Source organism: Bactrocera oleae, chromosome 3, assembly GCF_042242935.1.
Source record: "Bactrocera oleae isolate idBacOlea1 chromosome 3, idBacOlea1, whole genome shotgun sequence".
NCBI classification, from domain to species: Eukaryota; Metazoa; Arthropoda; class Insecta; order Diptera; family Tephritidae; genus Bactrocera; species Bactrocera oleae.
In genome coordinates, this window is record NC_091537.1 from 35,795,250 (window position 1) to 35,809,874 (window position 14,625).

Sequence of the window (14,625 nt, forward strand, 5' to 3'; positions counted from 1 at the left end):
ACGAAATAAAATGAAAATATGGATAAGTTAGTCTGTTGATTCGATTCTCTTTCCCTATTTTCTCATATACTCAATAAATTGAATTGAGCGATATTAGCAATATATAATTAGGATTTTCAAATTATTGACTAAATGATTTATTTACATAAATTTGTGGGAACACATTTCTTCTAAATAGTCACACCTGCCTTGTAGCTTTTTAGTATAACGGAACTATTAGCTATCTTCGATTCGCCATACGTTGGAAAGAATCAAATCGAACAAACTATATCAGATGCTCAAACAAACGGGCAGCAATTGTTATGCAACCCTTGCCTTCTGAAGAGTGCGCAATAGGGATTCCTTCGCAATGGAGAAATATTTTTTCCGCGTTAAAAAACCTTGCAATAACCCTTGGTTTTTGTTTTATATAAATTACTGTAATCGATTTTAAGTCTTAAGCTTAAGCAATTTTTTAAAGTGAAGCTTTTATTACATCGTCTCAAATTTTTTGGGCTGCGTTTGCATGTCGTTTTTGTAATGCTCTATACATATGTGTATATGTACATACATATGTGCCGAACAAATAATGCATACACAAACCTACGTACACATATGTGTACAAATGTAAATACGTCACCGGCCAAAATTACAAACATTGTTCTACAAAAACAACAATCGTAAGTAGCATAAGCAGCACACACACATGTCAATATGACAGCCTAATTGCTATAGCGACTCACGCGACGACAAAGCGTCACAACATTGTGTTGTTGGTAGAAAATCCGAGCTGTGTCGGAAACAACAAACGAACGATTGCCGATTGTCACTGCTTCCCTTGCCGCTCTAACAGCTTTGCCTGTAAACCATCGTAAATATGTATGTTTATGTATGAGCATGCATATATGTATATCGACGCAGATTTTTGCAAGCTATGTTGCCATTTTTGTCACTTTTTTCTGTGTTTGCCGGGTTGACACTTTTCCTTTCAAGAATAAACATCAGAAAGTTGTTCAATTTATGATTTTTAGCTTTTGCCATCGTCGCGAAAAGACGCTTGTGGGCAAACACATGCTCGGGAAGATGTGTATGGTATGGCGTTTACTTTTATGAATGAGTCAACATCGCTTGTTAAGAGTAAGCCTGCGTTCATGAATGAAAATGTTGTTGATGTGTGATTTCCTATAAATCTGGCTTCGACACATTGATTCTCTGAAATGAAAGCAAAAAAACGTGAAATTTCGCATGAAGCAATTAGTATACATATTTACATACATATGTACATATGTTGTAGGTAGACAGATATACAAAAAGTATGCGTTCTTTCATATTTGTTTAGATGCACACATAATTATATACATATATTTATATATATATGAGCATTAGACTGCTTTTTTTTTTGAACTATTTTTTTTTCGATCCCATGGGGAAATTTTGTTGGAAATACCAAAACAAAAATTCCCTAAAAATTTGGGACTTTAATTTTAATATTAAGTACTAGACCTAGGCCTGTAAAGATTTCCCATATAAAATACACGTAAAACTTGATTTTTTTTCTTTTTAATTTTATAACTCAGCGGCAGTTGATGGGACTATCTCACCCGTCATTAGGTATTCCTCAAAATTGAACGCTCTACAAAAGTCTCCATTGCGGTAAAGTTATAACTTGCACCTGCGGGGTAGTACGGGCCCCCAAACCTAATTTTTCCATGAAATTCGCGTTTTTTGGAATTATCTCGTAAACAACACTAGATACAGAAAAATTGTTAATAAATTGTTAAGTTGAAGTAGTATGGAATTTTTATGGATTTCTGAAACTCAGGTGAGGTCATACCACTTCAACTTAAAATCTCTGTATCTCAAAGAGTATTAAAATTATCGATTTGGTGCCAAAGACTTTTTTGTAGGAAATTAAATTTCCTACAATTTTGTACTACCGCGCAGGTGCAAGTTATAACTTTACCGCAATGGAGACTTTTGTAGAGCGTTCAATTCTGAGGAATACCTAATGACGGGTGAGATAATCCCATCAACTGCCGCTGAGTTATAAAATTAAAAAGAAACAAGTAAGGAAGAGCTAAGTTCGGATGTAACCGAACATTTTATACTCTCGCAAAGTCAAATGGTATACTCGTTTGAGATTTCTTTGTGGATTGACTGATATTTTCGGTAGAAGGTCAACTATAGGCACTGGGGTCCACATATTTAGTACTTAGGGGCTTGAACAGTTTTGGTTCGATTTAGACAATTTTTGGTCACAAGGTGGCATACTTTAAACGTATTATTCACGCAAAGTTTTACCCCGATATAATCATTGTTGCTTGATATGCATAGTGGAAAGTGAAAGAATCAAGTGGTATTTAAAATGGTGTCATATGGAAAATAGGCGTGGTTGTAGTCCGATTTCGCCCATTTTCGCACTATGACATAAAAACATGAAAAGAACGTTACGCACCGAATTTGGTTGAAATCGGTTAAGCAGATCTCAAGATATGGGTTTTCACCTAAAAGTGGGCTGTGCCACGCCCACTGTCTAATTTTGAACGCGGTTCCTATAAAGTCATCTTATACCATCTCAGAGATAAAATTTAATGTCTCTGGCGTGTTTAGTGCTTGATTTATCGCGCTTTTAGTAGTTTTTAACAGTACCGTTATATGGGGAGTGGGCGGAGTTGCCACCCGATTTCAACTATTTTCACACCGTCAATAGAAGTGCTAAAAACATTTGCTTCCAGTGAATTTTGTTATTATAGCATTAGCGGTTTAGGAGATATGCACATTAAACCTATTAGAGGCGGGACCACGCCCACTTTTAAAAAAAAAATTTTAACTGCAGATGCCCCTCCCTAATGTGATCCTGTGTACCAAATAACAGTCTTGTATCTTATTGCGGAGCTTAGTTATGGCAAGTTATTTGTTTTTGATTAATGGCGTTTTGTGGGCGTGGCAGTGGTCCGATTACGCCCATCTGCAATACCAACCGTCTCACGGTACCATGAAACATGTCTACCAAGTTTCATAAAGATATCTCAATTTTTACTCAAGTTAGAGCTTGCACGGACGGACAGACGGACGGACGGACGGACGGACGGACGGACGGACAGACAGTCACCCGGATTTCAACTCGTCTCTTCATCCTGATCATTTATATATACATAACCCTATATCTAACTCGATTAATTTTAGGTGATACAAACAACCGTTAGGTGAACAAAACTATTATACTCTGTAGCAACAGGTTGCGAGAGTATAAAAAAATCAAGTTTTACGTGTATTTTATATGAGAAATCTTTAAAGGCCTAGGTCTAGTACTTAATATTAAAATTAAAGTCCCAAGTTTTTAGGGAATTTTTTTTTTGGTATTTCCAACAAAATTTCACCATGGGATCGAAAAAAAAAATAGCTCAAAAAAAAAAAGCAGTCAAATGAGCATATGTGCGATCGCTTGGTCTTTTCAGATGTTATCAAAGCTTTTAATGATCAAAGCAAATAAATATATTATATGAATATGTGCCATATACTTATGTCCTGTGATACCAAATATATATATGTAACTCCCTTCGCTCCCTTTTTTTCATTTTTCCATTACCATTCCGATTTGCCAAAAATAAAATTGAAATTGATCATGCCATTTCAATACCCTTAATAGAATATTATTCCAAAAATTATTAATTTAATGTCTACGATATGAAAATAAGTTTCACTTTTACTGTGGTTTCATAAAACCACACAATAGTTTTTTTGATATATATTTTATTTGTACAATGAGTTAAACAATAACAAATATACATACGGTGGTTTTACAATAAATTACATTTCGTTTTTTTATCGTTAGGTTATACGGCTAAGGTATTGCGTAATGTTTTACGGACTCCGTATGTATGTATGGTATATTATGCCATATGACAAACTATTCGATTGTGTAATCAAATTCAATTATTTCCTAAAATAATTAAAACTTTAGCGTCAAAAAGTTGTAAACTAAGGTCTTGTGAAGTCTAAGCCATAACAGCTTGTCTCAAATATGTACATATTTATTTCTGATAAAAATTCAAAGCTTAAAAGCAAGTAATATCAACAAATAACGAGGTCTTAGAACTAGGCAACACCAAACATTAGATCAAACTGCTACATCTTAATATAAACAATATAATATATGTGGGTCACTGTATATAGTACTTCTTACTAATTACATCGCAGTTCGCTAAGTTTTGAATAATTAGTTTACATATAACTCTATGATTATGACACAGATATAAGAAAGCAACTGCAATATGGGTATTGATGTAGTTAATATCGACTTTAACCGTTTTGGTTCTGTTTCATATGATGTTCATATGGTGTTACCAATCATTTTTTGCTTTGTTAAAGGGTGGTGAAAGTAAAGTACAGATACATCGGTTGAAGTTTCGGCTCAAGCCCGAGCAAGGGCAGTTTTCAGGGTTTCACTGCTGCTTTGTCACATTTGCGTATTTTCTTTTCTCGAACGTTCCTTATATGTTTAATCCGATTGTTATATGGTGACTGTGATTTTAGTTAGTTTAGTGCCTCCAGGGCATTACACAGGTGGGCTCACGAATCGTGCTACAAAAACAAACCGTAATACCTTTTTTTCTGTGTGAGTAATCGACTTACTTTTTTATATTTTTAGCTGGTTATTATTAAAGTTTCTTAAAATTAATGCTTGGGATACCGAAAATAGGGTTTAGATAGTGCAGTGGTACCATGCTTTGCAGTCCGTAATTTCTGCCCAAATGGGATTCAGACGAGATTTTGGCGGTACACCCCGAGTCGATGGACCATTATAAGGTTGGTAAACATGTTCGCCGAATCTAGAAGTATCGCAAGAAGACCGTAACATCGAGATCCGTATGTTCGTGTTCAAAAAACAATCGCAGCTATTGCATTGTCAATTCAAGCAAATCCAAGAGTTTCGACTGGAGTTAGCAAACGGTCTTAACAACGGATAATTAATGATGACGTAAACCGGAAATGTAAATAAGCAAATTTGTCGTAAACGGAGTGAATCAAATCCAGAAATACTCTACGAGACGGAACTTTACCCAGAACGAGTCACTGTGTGGTGCGCAGTTTCATCACGGTGTGTTGTCGAGTCATACTTCTTTGCAGAAAACGGTGTAGCAGTAAGTATTAAGGGGCCCCGATATTTAAAGATATCGAATGAATTTTTTTACCCAGAACTACGCCGAAGACGTATCTCTTTCAATAGCGTTTTGTTTCAGAAAAATGGAGCAACTGCACACATAGCCAGATTTTTGAGGAGCTCCAACGAAGATTAGAAAACAAATTGATGTCAAGAAACTCCACTTTCCGCTGGCCTCCAAGGTCGCCTGACCTGACTGCATCAGGCTTAGGTCAAGCAAGAGGTTGACAAAGCAAATCCTTGAAATGACTGAATTGAAGCAGTCCATTAAATCGGCAATTGAGGCAATCCTGACGTCAACTCAGACCGCAATGTATACTTTTCTGAAAAGTTTTTTTTTTAATATTTATTTATATTAAAAAATATACAATAAAAATAAAAAAATGTAATGCATTAATAAAAAAGTAGTTATGACGGTTTATTTTTGTAGCACGATTCGTAAGCAACCCTATGTAAAAGCCGTGTGTTTTGGATCGTTGTCTTGTTGAATAAGCCAATGCTTCCGAATTAGTATTTGATTTTCTACTCTAGATCGGTCATCACTTTCAAAAATATTATACTTAATTCTCATTTCCAAAAATCCATACCTTTTTGCCAAATTTGACAAAAACGAAAGGTGCATGCATTCCTTTACCCTGTATGAGTAATTTATAATTGCACATGGTACTAATTAACTAACAATCAAATAAAGATTTAAGACAGATAACGCAATTTTGGCTTCTAATCTTGAATTGAATTTATTTACACCTACTAATTAGGTTATTGTAAATTAATTATTATTTCACAAAAATGTATCTATATCAAATTTTTGTTCTTAGATACCGGGCGAGTTTTTGATCTTACTCATGTTGCATATGTGTTAACGTTCATTAGCTTACAAAAGTTAACAGGTTATTCCAGAATTGCAGACATAGACTAAATATTAAAAATAAATTACTAATACACATAAAATCACTCTTACTTTTAATAAAATTTTAATGTTACTTTAAAATTGCCCTTTTTATCTGGTAAATCGATATGTATTAAGGTGCTCGGTTGGATGTACTTCTGATGTAGAAAATATTACTTATATATATACATATTTATGTATGTATGTATGTACATATGCTACATAAGGCTATGTATATTAGTTACACAAGACGAGCTGCATCTTTGCCAGCTTGCATCTTAATTTCCACTTTCTCAAACTTCTCGATTAATTTGGTTTGGGCATCCTTATTCGCCTTTTTCATCATGTCTGTCTGATGGCACATATATATAGATTTCTTTTTGCGCTCTCTTTCAAAATGTAGCTTAACATAATTTATTGGAATAGTTACGCATTCATCGGGCGTACCTTCCGCATCTATGAAAACCCCACGCACTAATACTGAATTTGAGCATTTCAGGGCAGCAAGCACAAGGAATGGTATTAGATGTGTTAACCAATAGCTTAGTATTTTATTGTCTGCAAATAAAAGAGACGTCATTGAAATCAATAATAGAATTATAAATTTGTATGTATGTGCTATGTATGGTATGTATGGTATGTATGTTTAAAATTTTCTAAATCTAATTGATTCTATCATAAAGTCTACTAGCTTTTAATAAATTTATCGTAAGCAGTCCTACTCTTTGAAAACAGTCAATAAAACTTTAATAACATTAAACGAGATCGTCAAAGAAAGAACTTTACCTTTATTTTTAAGAGAACAAGAATGGATTAATATATGAAGAATGGATATATATTTTCACAGGTGCATTTTTTTAGCAACTATATGTAAAACTAATTCTGACAAAACCGCTGGCAGGAGTTCCAGCAAAACGGTTAACTACTTCTTTCTAGCCGCGTTGTTAGATATAAACAACATTCAAGTCGAATAATTTCCGACAAGTGGGCAACTCTTAGGAAAAAAAGGATCGATATCTCAAGAAATGAGGGATTAAATACAAGTACTTGTAGTTCGAGTAAATACCGATAGACGGAAATGCCTAAATCGACTGAGACATTGAAACTTTGCACAAAGAGTGCCTTTGTGGTGTGCCACCTTATGACCAAAAATATTCAGGCCTCCAGAAAGCGAATATGTGGACGCCAGTTCCTATTGCAAACGTTTTACCGAAAATACCGGTCTACCTGTCAGATATATTATGGAAGTTTAAAAATAGCTCCTCCTTATTTGTTTCTCTGCTATTACTGTTTCCTTGTATAAAAATTGGGAAAAGTAGGTCAATAGTTTTCCTATCCCCCATATACCTTATATAAAGATTTTCGAACTTTCGGTTGATTTTATATCGCTAAAATTTAAGAAATCCCAATGAAATTCAGAAAAAATATCCTTCTTATAACAGTGTGTTCTTGTGCCTTAAATGTATAAAATTGAGTGAATGCTTTCCCTAATCCCCTCATATCTAATATAAGAATTTTAAAACCTTAGTCGTGGCCAATCTGTGAGAATTTTTAATAAAATTCGAGAGCATTTATTTCATGTAATGATATGTTGTAATACCAAAATTGGATAAAATCGGGTCAATATATCCCCTAGCTATATATGTACATATATAGCCTGTATAGGAATTTAAAACTTTCGGTTGACGGTGAATATCGGTCAATATGTAAGATATCTCAATTTTAAAAGTAAGTGAACGTATAGTATTGGATATTCAATACTATAGTTTAATGCCAAAAATGTGTAAAATCGGTTAACGAATTACCGCAGGTCTCCTGTACTACATGTAATGATTATTAATGTTGAATTTTTACGCTACATTTTATAATATACAATTTAGGAAGCACCTAAAAGAATTTTCCCCGTGGCCCTGAGATTTTGGATTTTACCTAAAAGTAATTTCTTAGTGTCGCACTTTTAGCAAATTTCAAAATAACCCTTATATGGGGAATGGACGTGGTCATAATCAGATTTCACCAGGTTTCACTGCGTATAAAGAGGAAAAAGAGAGGTTTCTTCTCAGCAATTTTGGTTGAAATAGCTTTAATGGGTTGTGAAATATGTATTGGTGCCTCTCTCTACTACGATACCGACAGACAAACAGTTAATCGGATTTCAACTCGTCTCGTCATTCTTCTCAATTATATATATATATACATATATAACTCTATATCTATTTGTATTAGTTTTAAGTGACACCGTTTCGTGAACAAAACTGATATATATATATATAACATGTTGCGATAGTATACATATGGCAAATGTCAATTGCCAAAAAGCGCTCGAAATTCGGGCCTCTAGACTAGAATATCACTTAAATGTAACATGTTTTTGTTGGTGTTTTTAGTTACTAGCTTTGTAAATTAATATTTTGTTACAAACTCCAATATAAGATTGACAAGATATAAAATTCAACGTTTTAAGATAATGTATTCTTAATATCAATTCTATGAACATTTTTATCAATTGTTTTCAAATTTTGACCTCAAGTTAAAATTTAAAGTACGGGGTTTTTATATCGCTATAATGCTTTCGTCTTAGTTCGTAAACAATAATTTTACTGTGTTTAATAGTTTATATTATACAATTTACTATATTTAGTTAGTTTCTTCTAGTATACGTACATACTTGTATGTATATGTTTTTGTCTCATATTAAATAATTATCTTAACATTTTTTGAGCAATATCAACTTGCTTACTTTATACTTACCTGGATACACGTAAATATCCAACAGGTTCCATATTCCTCGCCATGCGTTTACAGCTCCAAAAAATATTAAAAAATAGAACATGTCACAAATAATTAATTTACACATTCCGTCAATTTTCTTGCATATGCAGCGTATAATAGGTTTGATAACGAATGTTATGACGACGATTATGTAGCCAAGAATCTTAAAAAAGATTTAAATTATTTTAGAGAAGTAAAAGGATTTATAAAAAAATTTCATGTACTAATAACTAAACTAAGTTAACAAATATATAAATATATATCTATAAGCCATTTTCGATTTTTAAAAAGACTTCATCAAATGTTATCAATCTTATCAATGATTTTCACGGTTTATTTCGACCCGAACTTTTTGTTAAGCGAAAAAAATGGCGAATATATTCGAACGACAGCAAGAGCCAATTCAACAGATTTGTACGCTATGTTTTGGGAGGCGAGGAGAGGGAAGGTAAATTAAAAGAAGTTAGGAAGGGCAAAGTACGGATGTAACCGAACATTTTAGACCCCTGAACTTTATTTTTTGACAAAAATTATTTTCAAGAAGTAGCGAAAGGGTTTAATTTTAATGTATTGAATTGATGCAAAAGACGGCAACCAAAGAATCGAGATTCAGAAGAAGCGTCGTTTTATAACTAAGGATGAGACTAGGAACGTGGACTGAAGTTGGTTGTTCAGTTCCAAAGCAGGTGAAGTCACAACGATCGGCAAAGAAGGTTATGGCAGCGGTTTTTTGGCATACAAAAGAAATTTGGTTGATTGATTATCTGCAGAAAGGTAAAACAATCAACTCTGAATATTATTGCAGCCTTTTGGATCAGCTGGATGAAAAAATTCGTTAGAAAAGATTTGGCTTGCAGCACAAAAAAAACATTTTTCATCAAGACAATGCACCTGCTCACAAAGGTATTTCGAGAAACTTTTCAACCTTATTAGGGTGGGTCAAAATAAAAAAACAAATGTGGTTTCTTTCGCTCCGTACTCTTAAAAATTAGTTGATATATACCTCTAAGAAAGGCTCTCCAATTGTAATCGAAAGGTCCTCCGCTTAACGGTTTTCTATTTTTTTTTCTTATTATCAGATAGAAAAATTCATATCTCGCTAACAACTTGAAACTTGCAAAAATATTTCGTTTTATAGATTTTGTAGGAATGCTCTACAAAATGATTGCTTACGGTTTTTTCGTAAACCTAACCGTTTAAAAGTTATTAAAAGTTAAAGTTTGAATATTTCAAAGAAAATTTGTTTTTCTCTTTTAAATTTTAAAACTCAATGAAACAAGTGAGGAAGGGCTAAGTTCGGATGTAACCGAACATTTTATACTCTCGCAAAGTTAAATGGTATATTCGTTTGAGACTTCTTTATATATATTAATAATTAGAAGTAGGAACTGTTGCCTTAGTTATTTACTTTTCACTCACTGTGAAAATAATTAGAGCAATTTGTAAACTAAATTTACTCTAATTATGAGAAATCGTTCTTGCGCTTTTTGTATACGCTTATAATTGATTTTATATAGAATGCATTACAACTGTATTGAGAAGTATGAAAAGAAATCGTTTTTGAACAATGAATAACATTTTTTATTTATTATATCGATATTATTATACATGTTTAGCTTAAAAATAATAAATACTAACAACTTTAAAAATGATATAATATTATTATATTAATTTGTATATAATATTTACAATATTAAACATAAATTTTTGTAGAGATTCTTATACATATATCCAAATTATATTTCTTTTTTCCTTATACTGTTTAATTTCTATCATATATTTATACAATACTGTCATATATAATAACAAATTATATATATAATTTAAATTTTCTTAATTAGATTATTTACATATTTTTCTTAAAATTGTCTTAAAAACTACTATCAAAATTCCTATACCATTCCAATTCGACTATATTTGGAAAAAAAAAAATGAAGAACTATTGCCCTAAGTCTGAAAACTTTAGTTCGAAATAAAGACACAAATACTGTCATGATAGCTGTGTACTGTCTCAAAAGTAATTGCATTTACACGGGAAGGATTCATGTTTGAAAATGCCCAATGAATTTGTGTACCGGCAGGTGTAGTTGAATATTCTGCACCAAGCAGGGAACTAAAGCTTTTTTCTTGGAGCAGATTTCTTATTGCAGTCCGTGTAGACATTAAACAAATGTTAAAATCTCCAACAATTAGCACATTTTGATTGCCTAACTCAGAAGTAAGGACTTCCTGAAGTTCTACAATTAATTGTCTGACAGAGAAAGCTGAATTTCTATATAGAACCAGAATATTAATACTGAAACATTTAAACAAAACCGCTTCTAAAACTTTGCGGCCAGAATAAATTTTCTTTACAGCCTTTGATTCTATAGAGCAAGCAATACTCTGCTTTGCATATATTATAATGCCCCGTTTATTTCTGTTGGTTGTTTCCGTGCTATATATCCTCAGCTCGTTAATTGGGGTAAATCCTGGTATATCAAAACTTTCGCAAGGATAACTCCAAGTTTCTACAAAACATAAAATATCTGAAGATAGCATCAAACAGTCGTTTTTTATATCATTAATGTGATCGTGAAGACACTGAACATTATGGAATAAAATTTGAAGTCCTGATGTTCGGGAAATCATAAAATTGAAACTTGTTGTCAAAGCTTTATTTGTGTTCAATTCCCTCAGTTCCCTAAATACTGAATCCGATTCAGAAAATTTGTTAGGGGGAATAAAATTTCCTATGATGAATAGACTTTCTGCAGAAGTAGCTGGACTACAAGCGACATATATTGAAGCTCTAGGCATTCTGGGTCGAGTATGAACTACAACTTTATTATATGTGGCACCCTGACTTTTATAAATAGTAATTCCCTCAGCCAGAACAACTGGAAACTGATTTCTTTCAATTGAAATTTGTTCATTTATTGTATATTGAAAAGATTTTAGAACTTTTTCAATTGGTGTCCAAGAACTTTCTAGAGAATGAGGCTTTTTTGATCGTGCTATCAAACCAACAGAAGGTTCCAAAATTTAATCCACAGAATTGTTGGAAAAGAACAATGGAAATCAATTTGCATAAGTTGTCCAGCTGCCCCATTAACCAAGCCATCACACGTGTTTATGTTCACTGTAATCATATATTAGGCGGAGGTTTTTAGTGTCAATTCATAGGGCAGTCCCTGCGTTTCAGAAGTTTTGAAAAGTTTAACTCTTTCCAAAATATTATCATTTTCATTTATATCAATTCCTTTAACTGAGTCTTTTGCAGTTGAAAGGAAAGCTTCTGTTGGGATTCGACTGAGCTTAAGGGCATTGAAATTATTTGTCTCTTCATTGGACCAAAATAAATGTATGGCATAATCGGGAACTTCTTCGAAATTAACTACTCGAGTTTCAATGAGTGATATGTCCTCATTTGTCATAGTACCAGATGCCATATGATTTAATGCAATTGCAAAGGCCTGATCCTCCCGTTGTCTCATTATCTCTGTTAATTCAAAGTATTTAAATAACTCCCACAAAGGGGAACCAACTAAAGTGCTGTATGCATCATTGGGATTAGGAGAGAATATCCACCTATCTCCAACAGGTGAAAGTTGCTTCAAATCACCAAACACTATAATCGGAATACCCCCGAAGGGGCTGTCTCTTTTGAAAATTTGTTTTAATCTCGCATCAACAGAGCTAAACATACGAGCACCTACCATCGATATTTCATCAATTATGATTAATTTTAAATCGATAAGTCTGGAATACAATGAGTTCACTGTGTCATTGCTAAGTGCCCTCAACTCTCTATTCAATTGATTAACAGGTAAAGAGAATATTGAATGAAGGTCATTCCACCTATTCCGAATGCTACTTTACCCGTAGGTGCGCAAAGAAGAATTTGGATTGGATCCAGGTGTAGAATTGTACCGATGGTTAAGAGCTTGATATATTGCAGATATCAAACGACTCTTCCCTACACCTGCACCGCCGCCAATGAACTCATAAAATGGGAGATTTGTTTTTAGGTGGTGCATCAAATGTGTCAAATAGGTTCTTTGCTTAGTATTTAGACTTTTAACTAAAGAAAATAATTCCTCAACTGGAATTAAAGGGGGTAGTTTAATAAGTCTAATATTTAAACTGTTGGCTTCCTCTTCCGAAATATCTTTAGAATCAACAGTTTTAGAGAGGATGACCAAAAGCTAAACCCACTGAGATATTGCAGCCGATAAAGTGATAAAGAAGGTTGGAAGCCCGAATTGGTGAATCATGGCGATTGCCTTTTTCTTCTCAGCTTCCCAGTGCGCAGGTGAGGATCTAACGCCTTTCAAAACCTTGTAACCATCATCGTGTTGAATCAAGTTTTGAACAAAGTTTTCGTTTAATAGATTTTGGGCCGTAACTCGGTTGCGACCTGAAAACTTTCTAAGGCAAATGGATGTACTATTCCTAATTTGTAGCAGTTCTAATTTTTTGTAATCATAGAACAACTTTGGAATGGTACACGCTCTTCTGTCAAAATTCAGAACGTATTATCTTGCTATACGTTTCAGAGCATGTACGTTTCTGCCCAACGTATATTGTTCCAAATGACAACTCTTCTGAATTATTATCTTATTATTCAATTGGTCTTTGTCCTTCACCTGGCGCTATAACTAAACGGTTATAGTCTAAGTTTTCTACAGGAATATTGTCCAAAAGAGTTTCTTGACCGCCTGGATTTAGCTCTGAAGGTAAAAGACCCGTGGGAATATTATTACCTGAGGGATTATCATGGGAAGTTTGTCCCGCATGAAAAGATTGAACCAATCGGGAATCCTCTGCAGATGCAACAAACGGAACTTCTTCTTGGTTATTAAATTCTGAAATCCAGTTTTCATTAATATGTATATTGTGCTCACGATACAGAGGGGTATTCACTAAGAACTGCAAAGCTTTCATAATTTTTGCGGGGCGTATGGTATCGATCATGTAATCATGATTGTATTCCAAACGCCTTCTTAAGTGAAATTGTATATCATGAGCCTCATCAAAGGACCTTGGTAGAGATGTCACAATATTATTAACAGAAATTGGTATATTAACAACAGCACCTTTGAGCCAACTCTGACCTTGACATCCTAATGGACGGATTGTCATAAAAGGCAATCTAGGCATTATGAGACGTTCTTCAATTGGGGTTAAACCTTTCAAACAATCCGGTATTTCAGAAAAGTCTAGACCGTTAGCTAAACATATTTTTGGAACGTTCTTTTTACCAATCGCATTTTTGCAAGTAGCACAAAAGTTGTAATTTCCATCTTCTGAAGGAAATTTTTGCATTAAAAAGAAGGCGGATGCAGCATTCGGGTGACCTTGCGCAATAGTTTCGAAATTTAATTTGCGAACTTGGTGTGAAAATCATAAGCCGCCGCAGCAAATACATATTTCAGTAGGGCCCTTATTTATATTTTTGAAATAAATGTTTTTGAAATCTGTTAAATTGCCACTATTATCAGTTTCTATAACATTATTTTCTCTCGTTAATCGGATTCGTTGGGACTGCCTTTGGTTTTCAATTTGTCTATTGAGTGGGTTATCTCTACGAAGGCGAACTTGACCTTGTCTAAGACGTCTCTGATTCAAAATTTCTTCCCTCATACCCCACCAACTAAGCTGTCGACGTTGTGTTTTTCTATCACGCTCCTCTCTCCTTATTTCAGGATTTCTTCTTGCATGTTCACTTTGCATTTGATCACCCTATATAATCTATAATCCCTAGTGTTCCTACTTTGCTCATCATAACGTACCTCGGGCTTTTCTCGACGATTTCTATGACCACGAGTATTTCTTAGTT

General features: G+C 33.7%; 1 protein-coding gene across 6 annotated transcripts in view; it reads right to left on the reverse strand.

Moving 5' to 3' along the window:
* Window positions 1–3,677: 3,677 nt before the first annotated feature.
* fusl (fuseless) overlaps window positions 3,678–14,625 on the reverse strand; it is a 223,379-nt gene continuing 212,431 nt past the window's right edge. For all 6 annotated transcript variants that reach the window (XM_036370705.2, XM_036370701.2, XM_036370699.2 and 3 more), the window contains 2 exons: window positions 8,784–8,967; window positions 3,678–6,590 (listed from right to left, as the gene is read on the reverse strand). In XM_036370705.2, coding sequence (XP_036226598.2) covers window positions 6,274–6,590; window positions 8,784–8,967 — 501 coding nt within the window. In that variant the 3' untranslated portion in view covers window positions 3,678–6,273. The remainder of the gene's footprint in view (window positions 6,591–8,783; window positions 8,968–14,625) is intronic.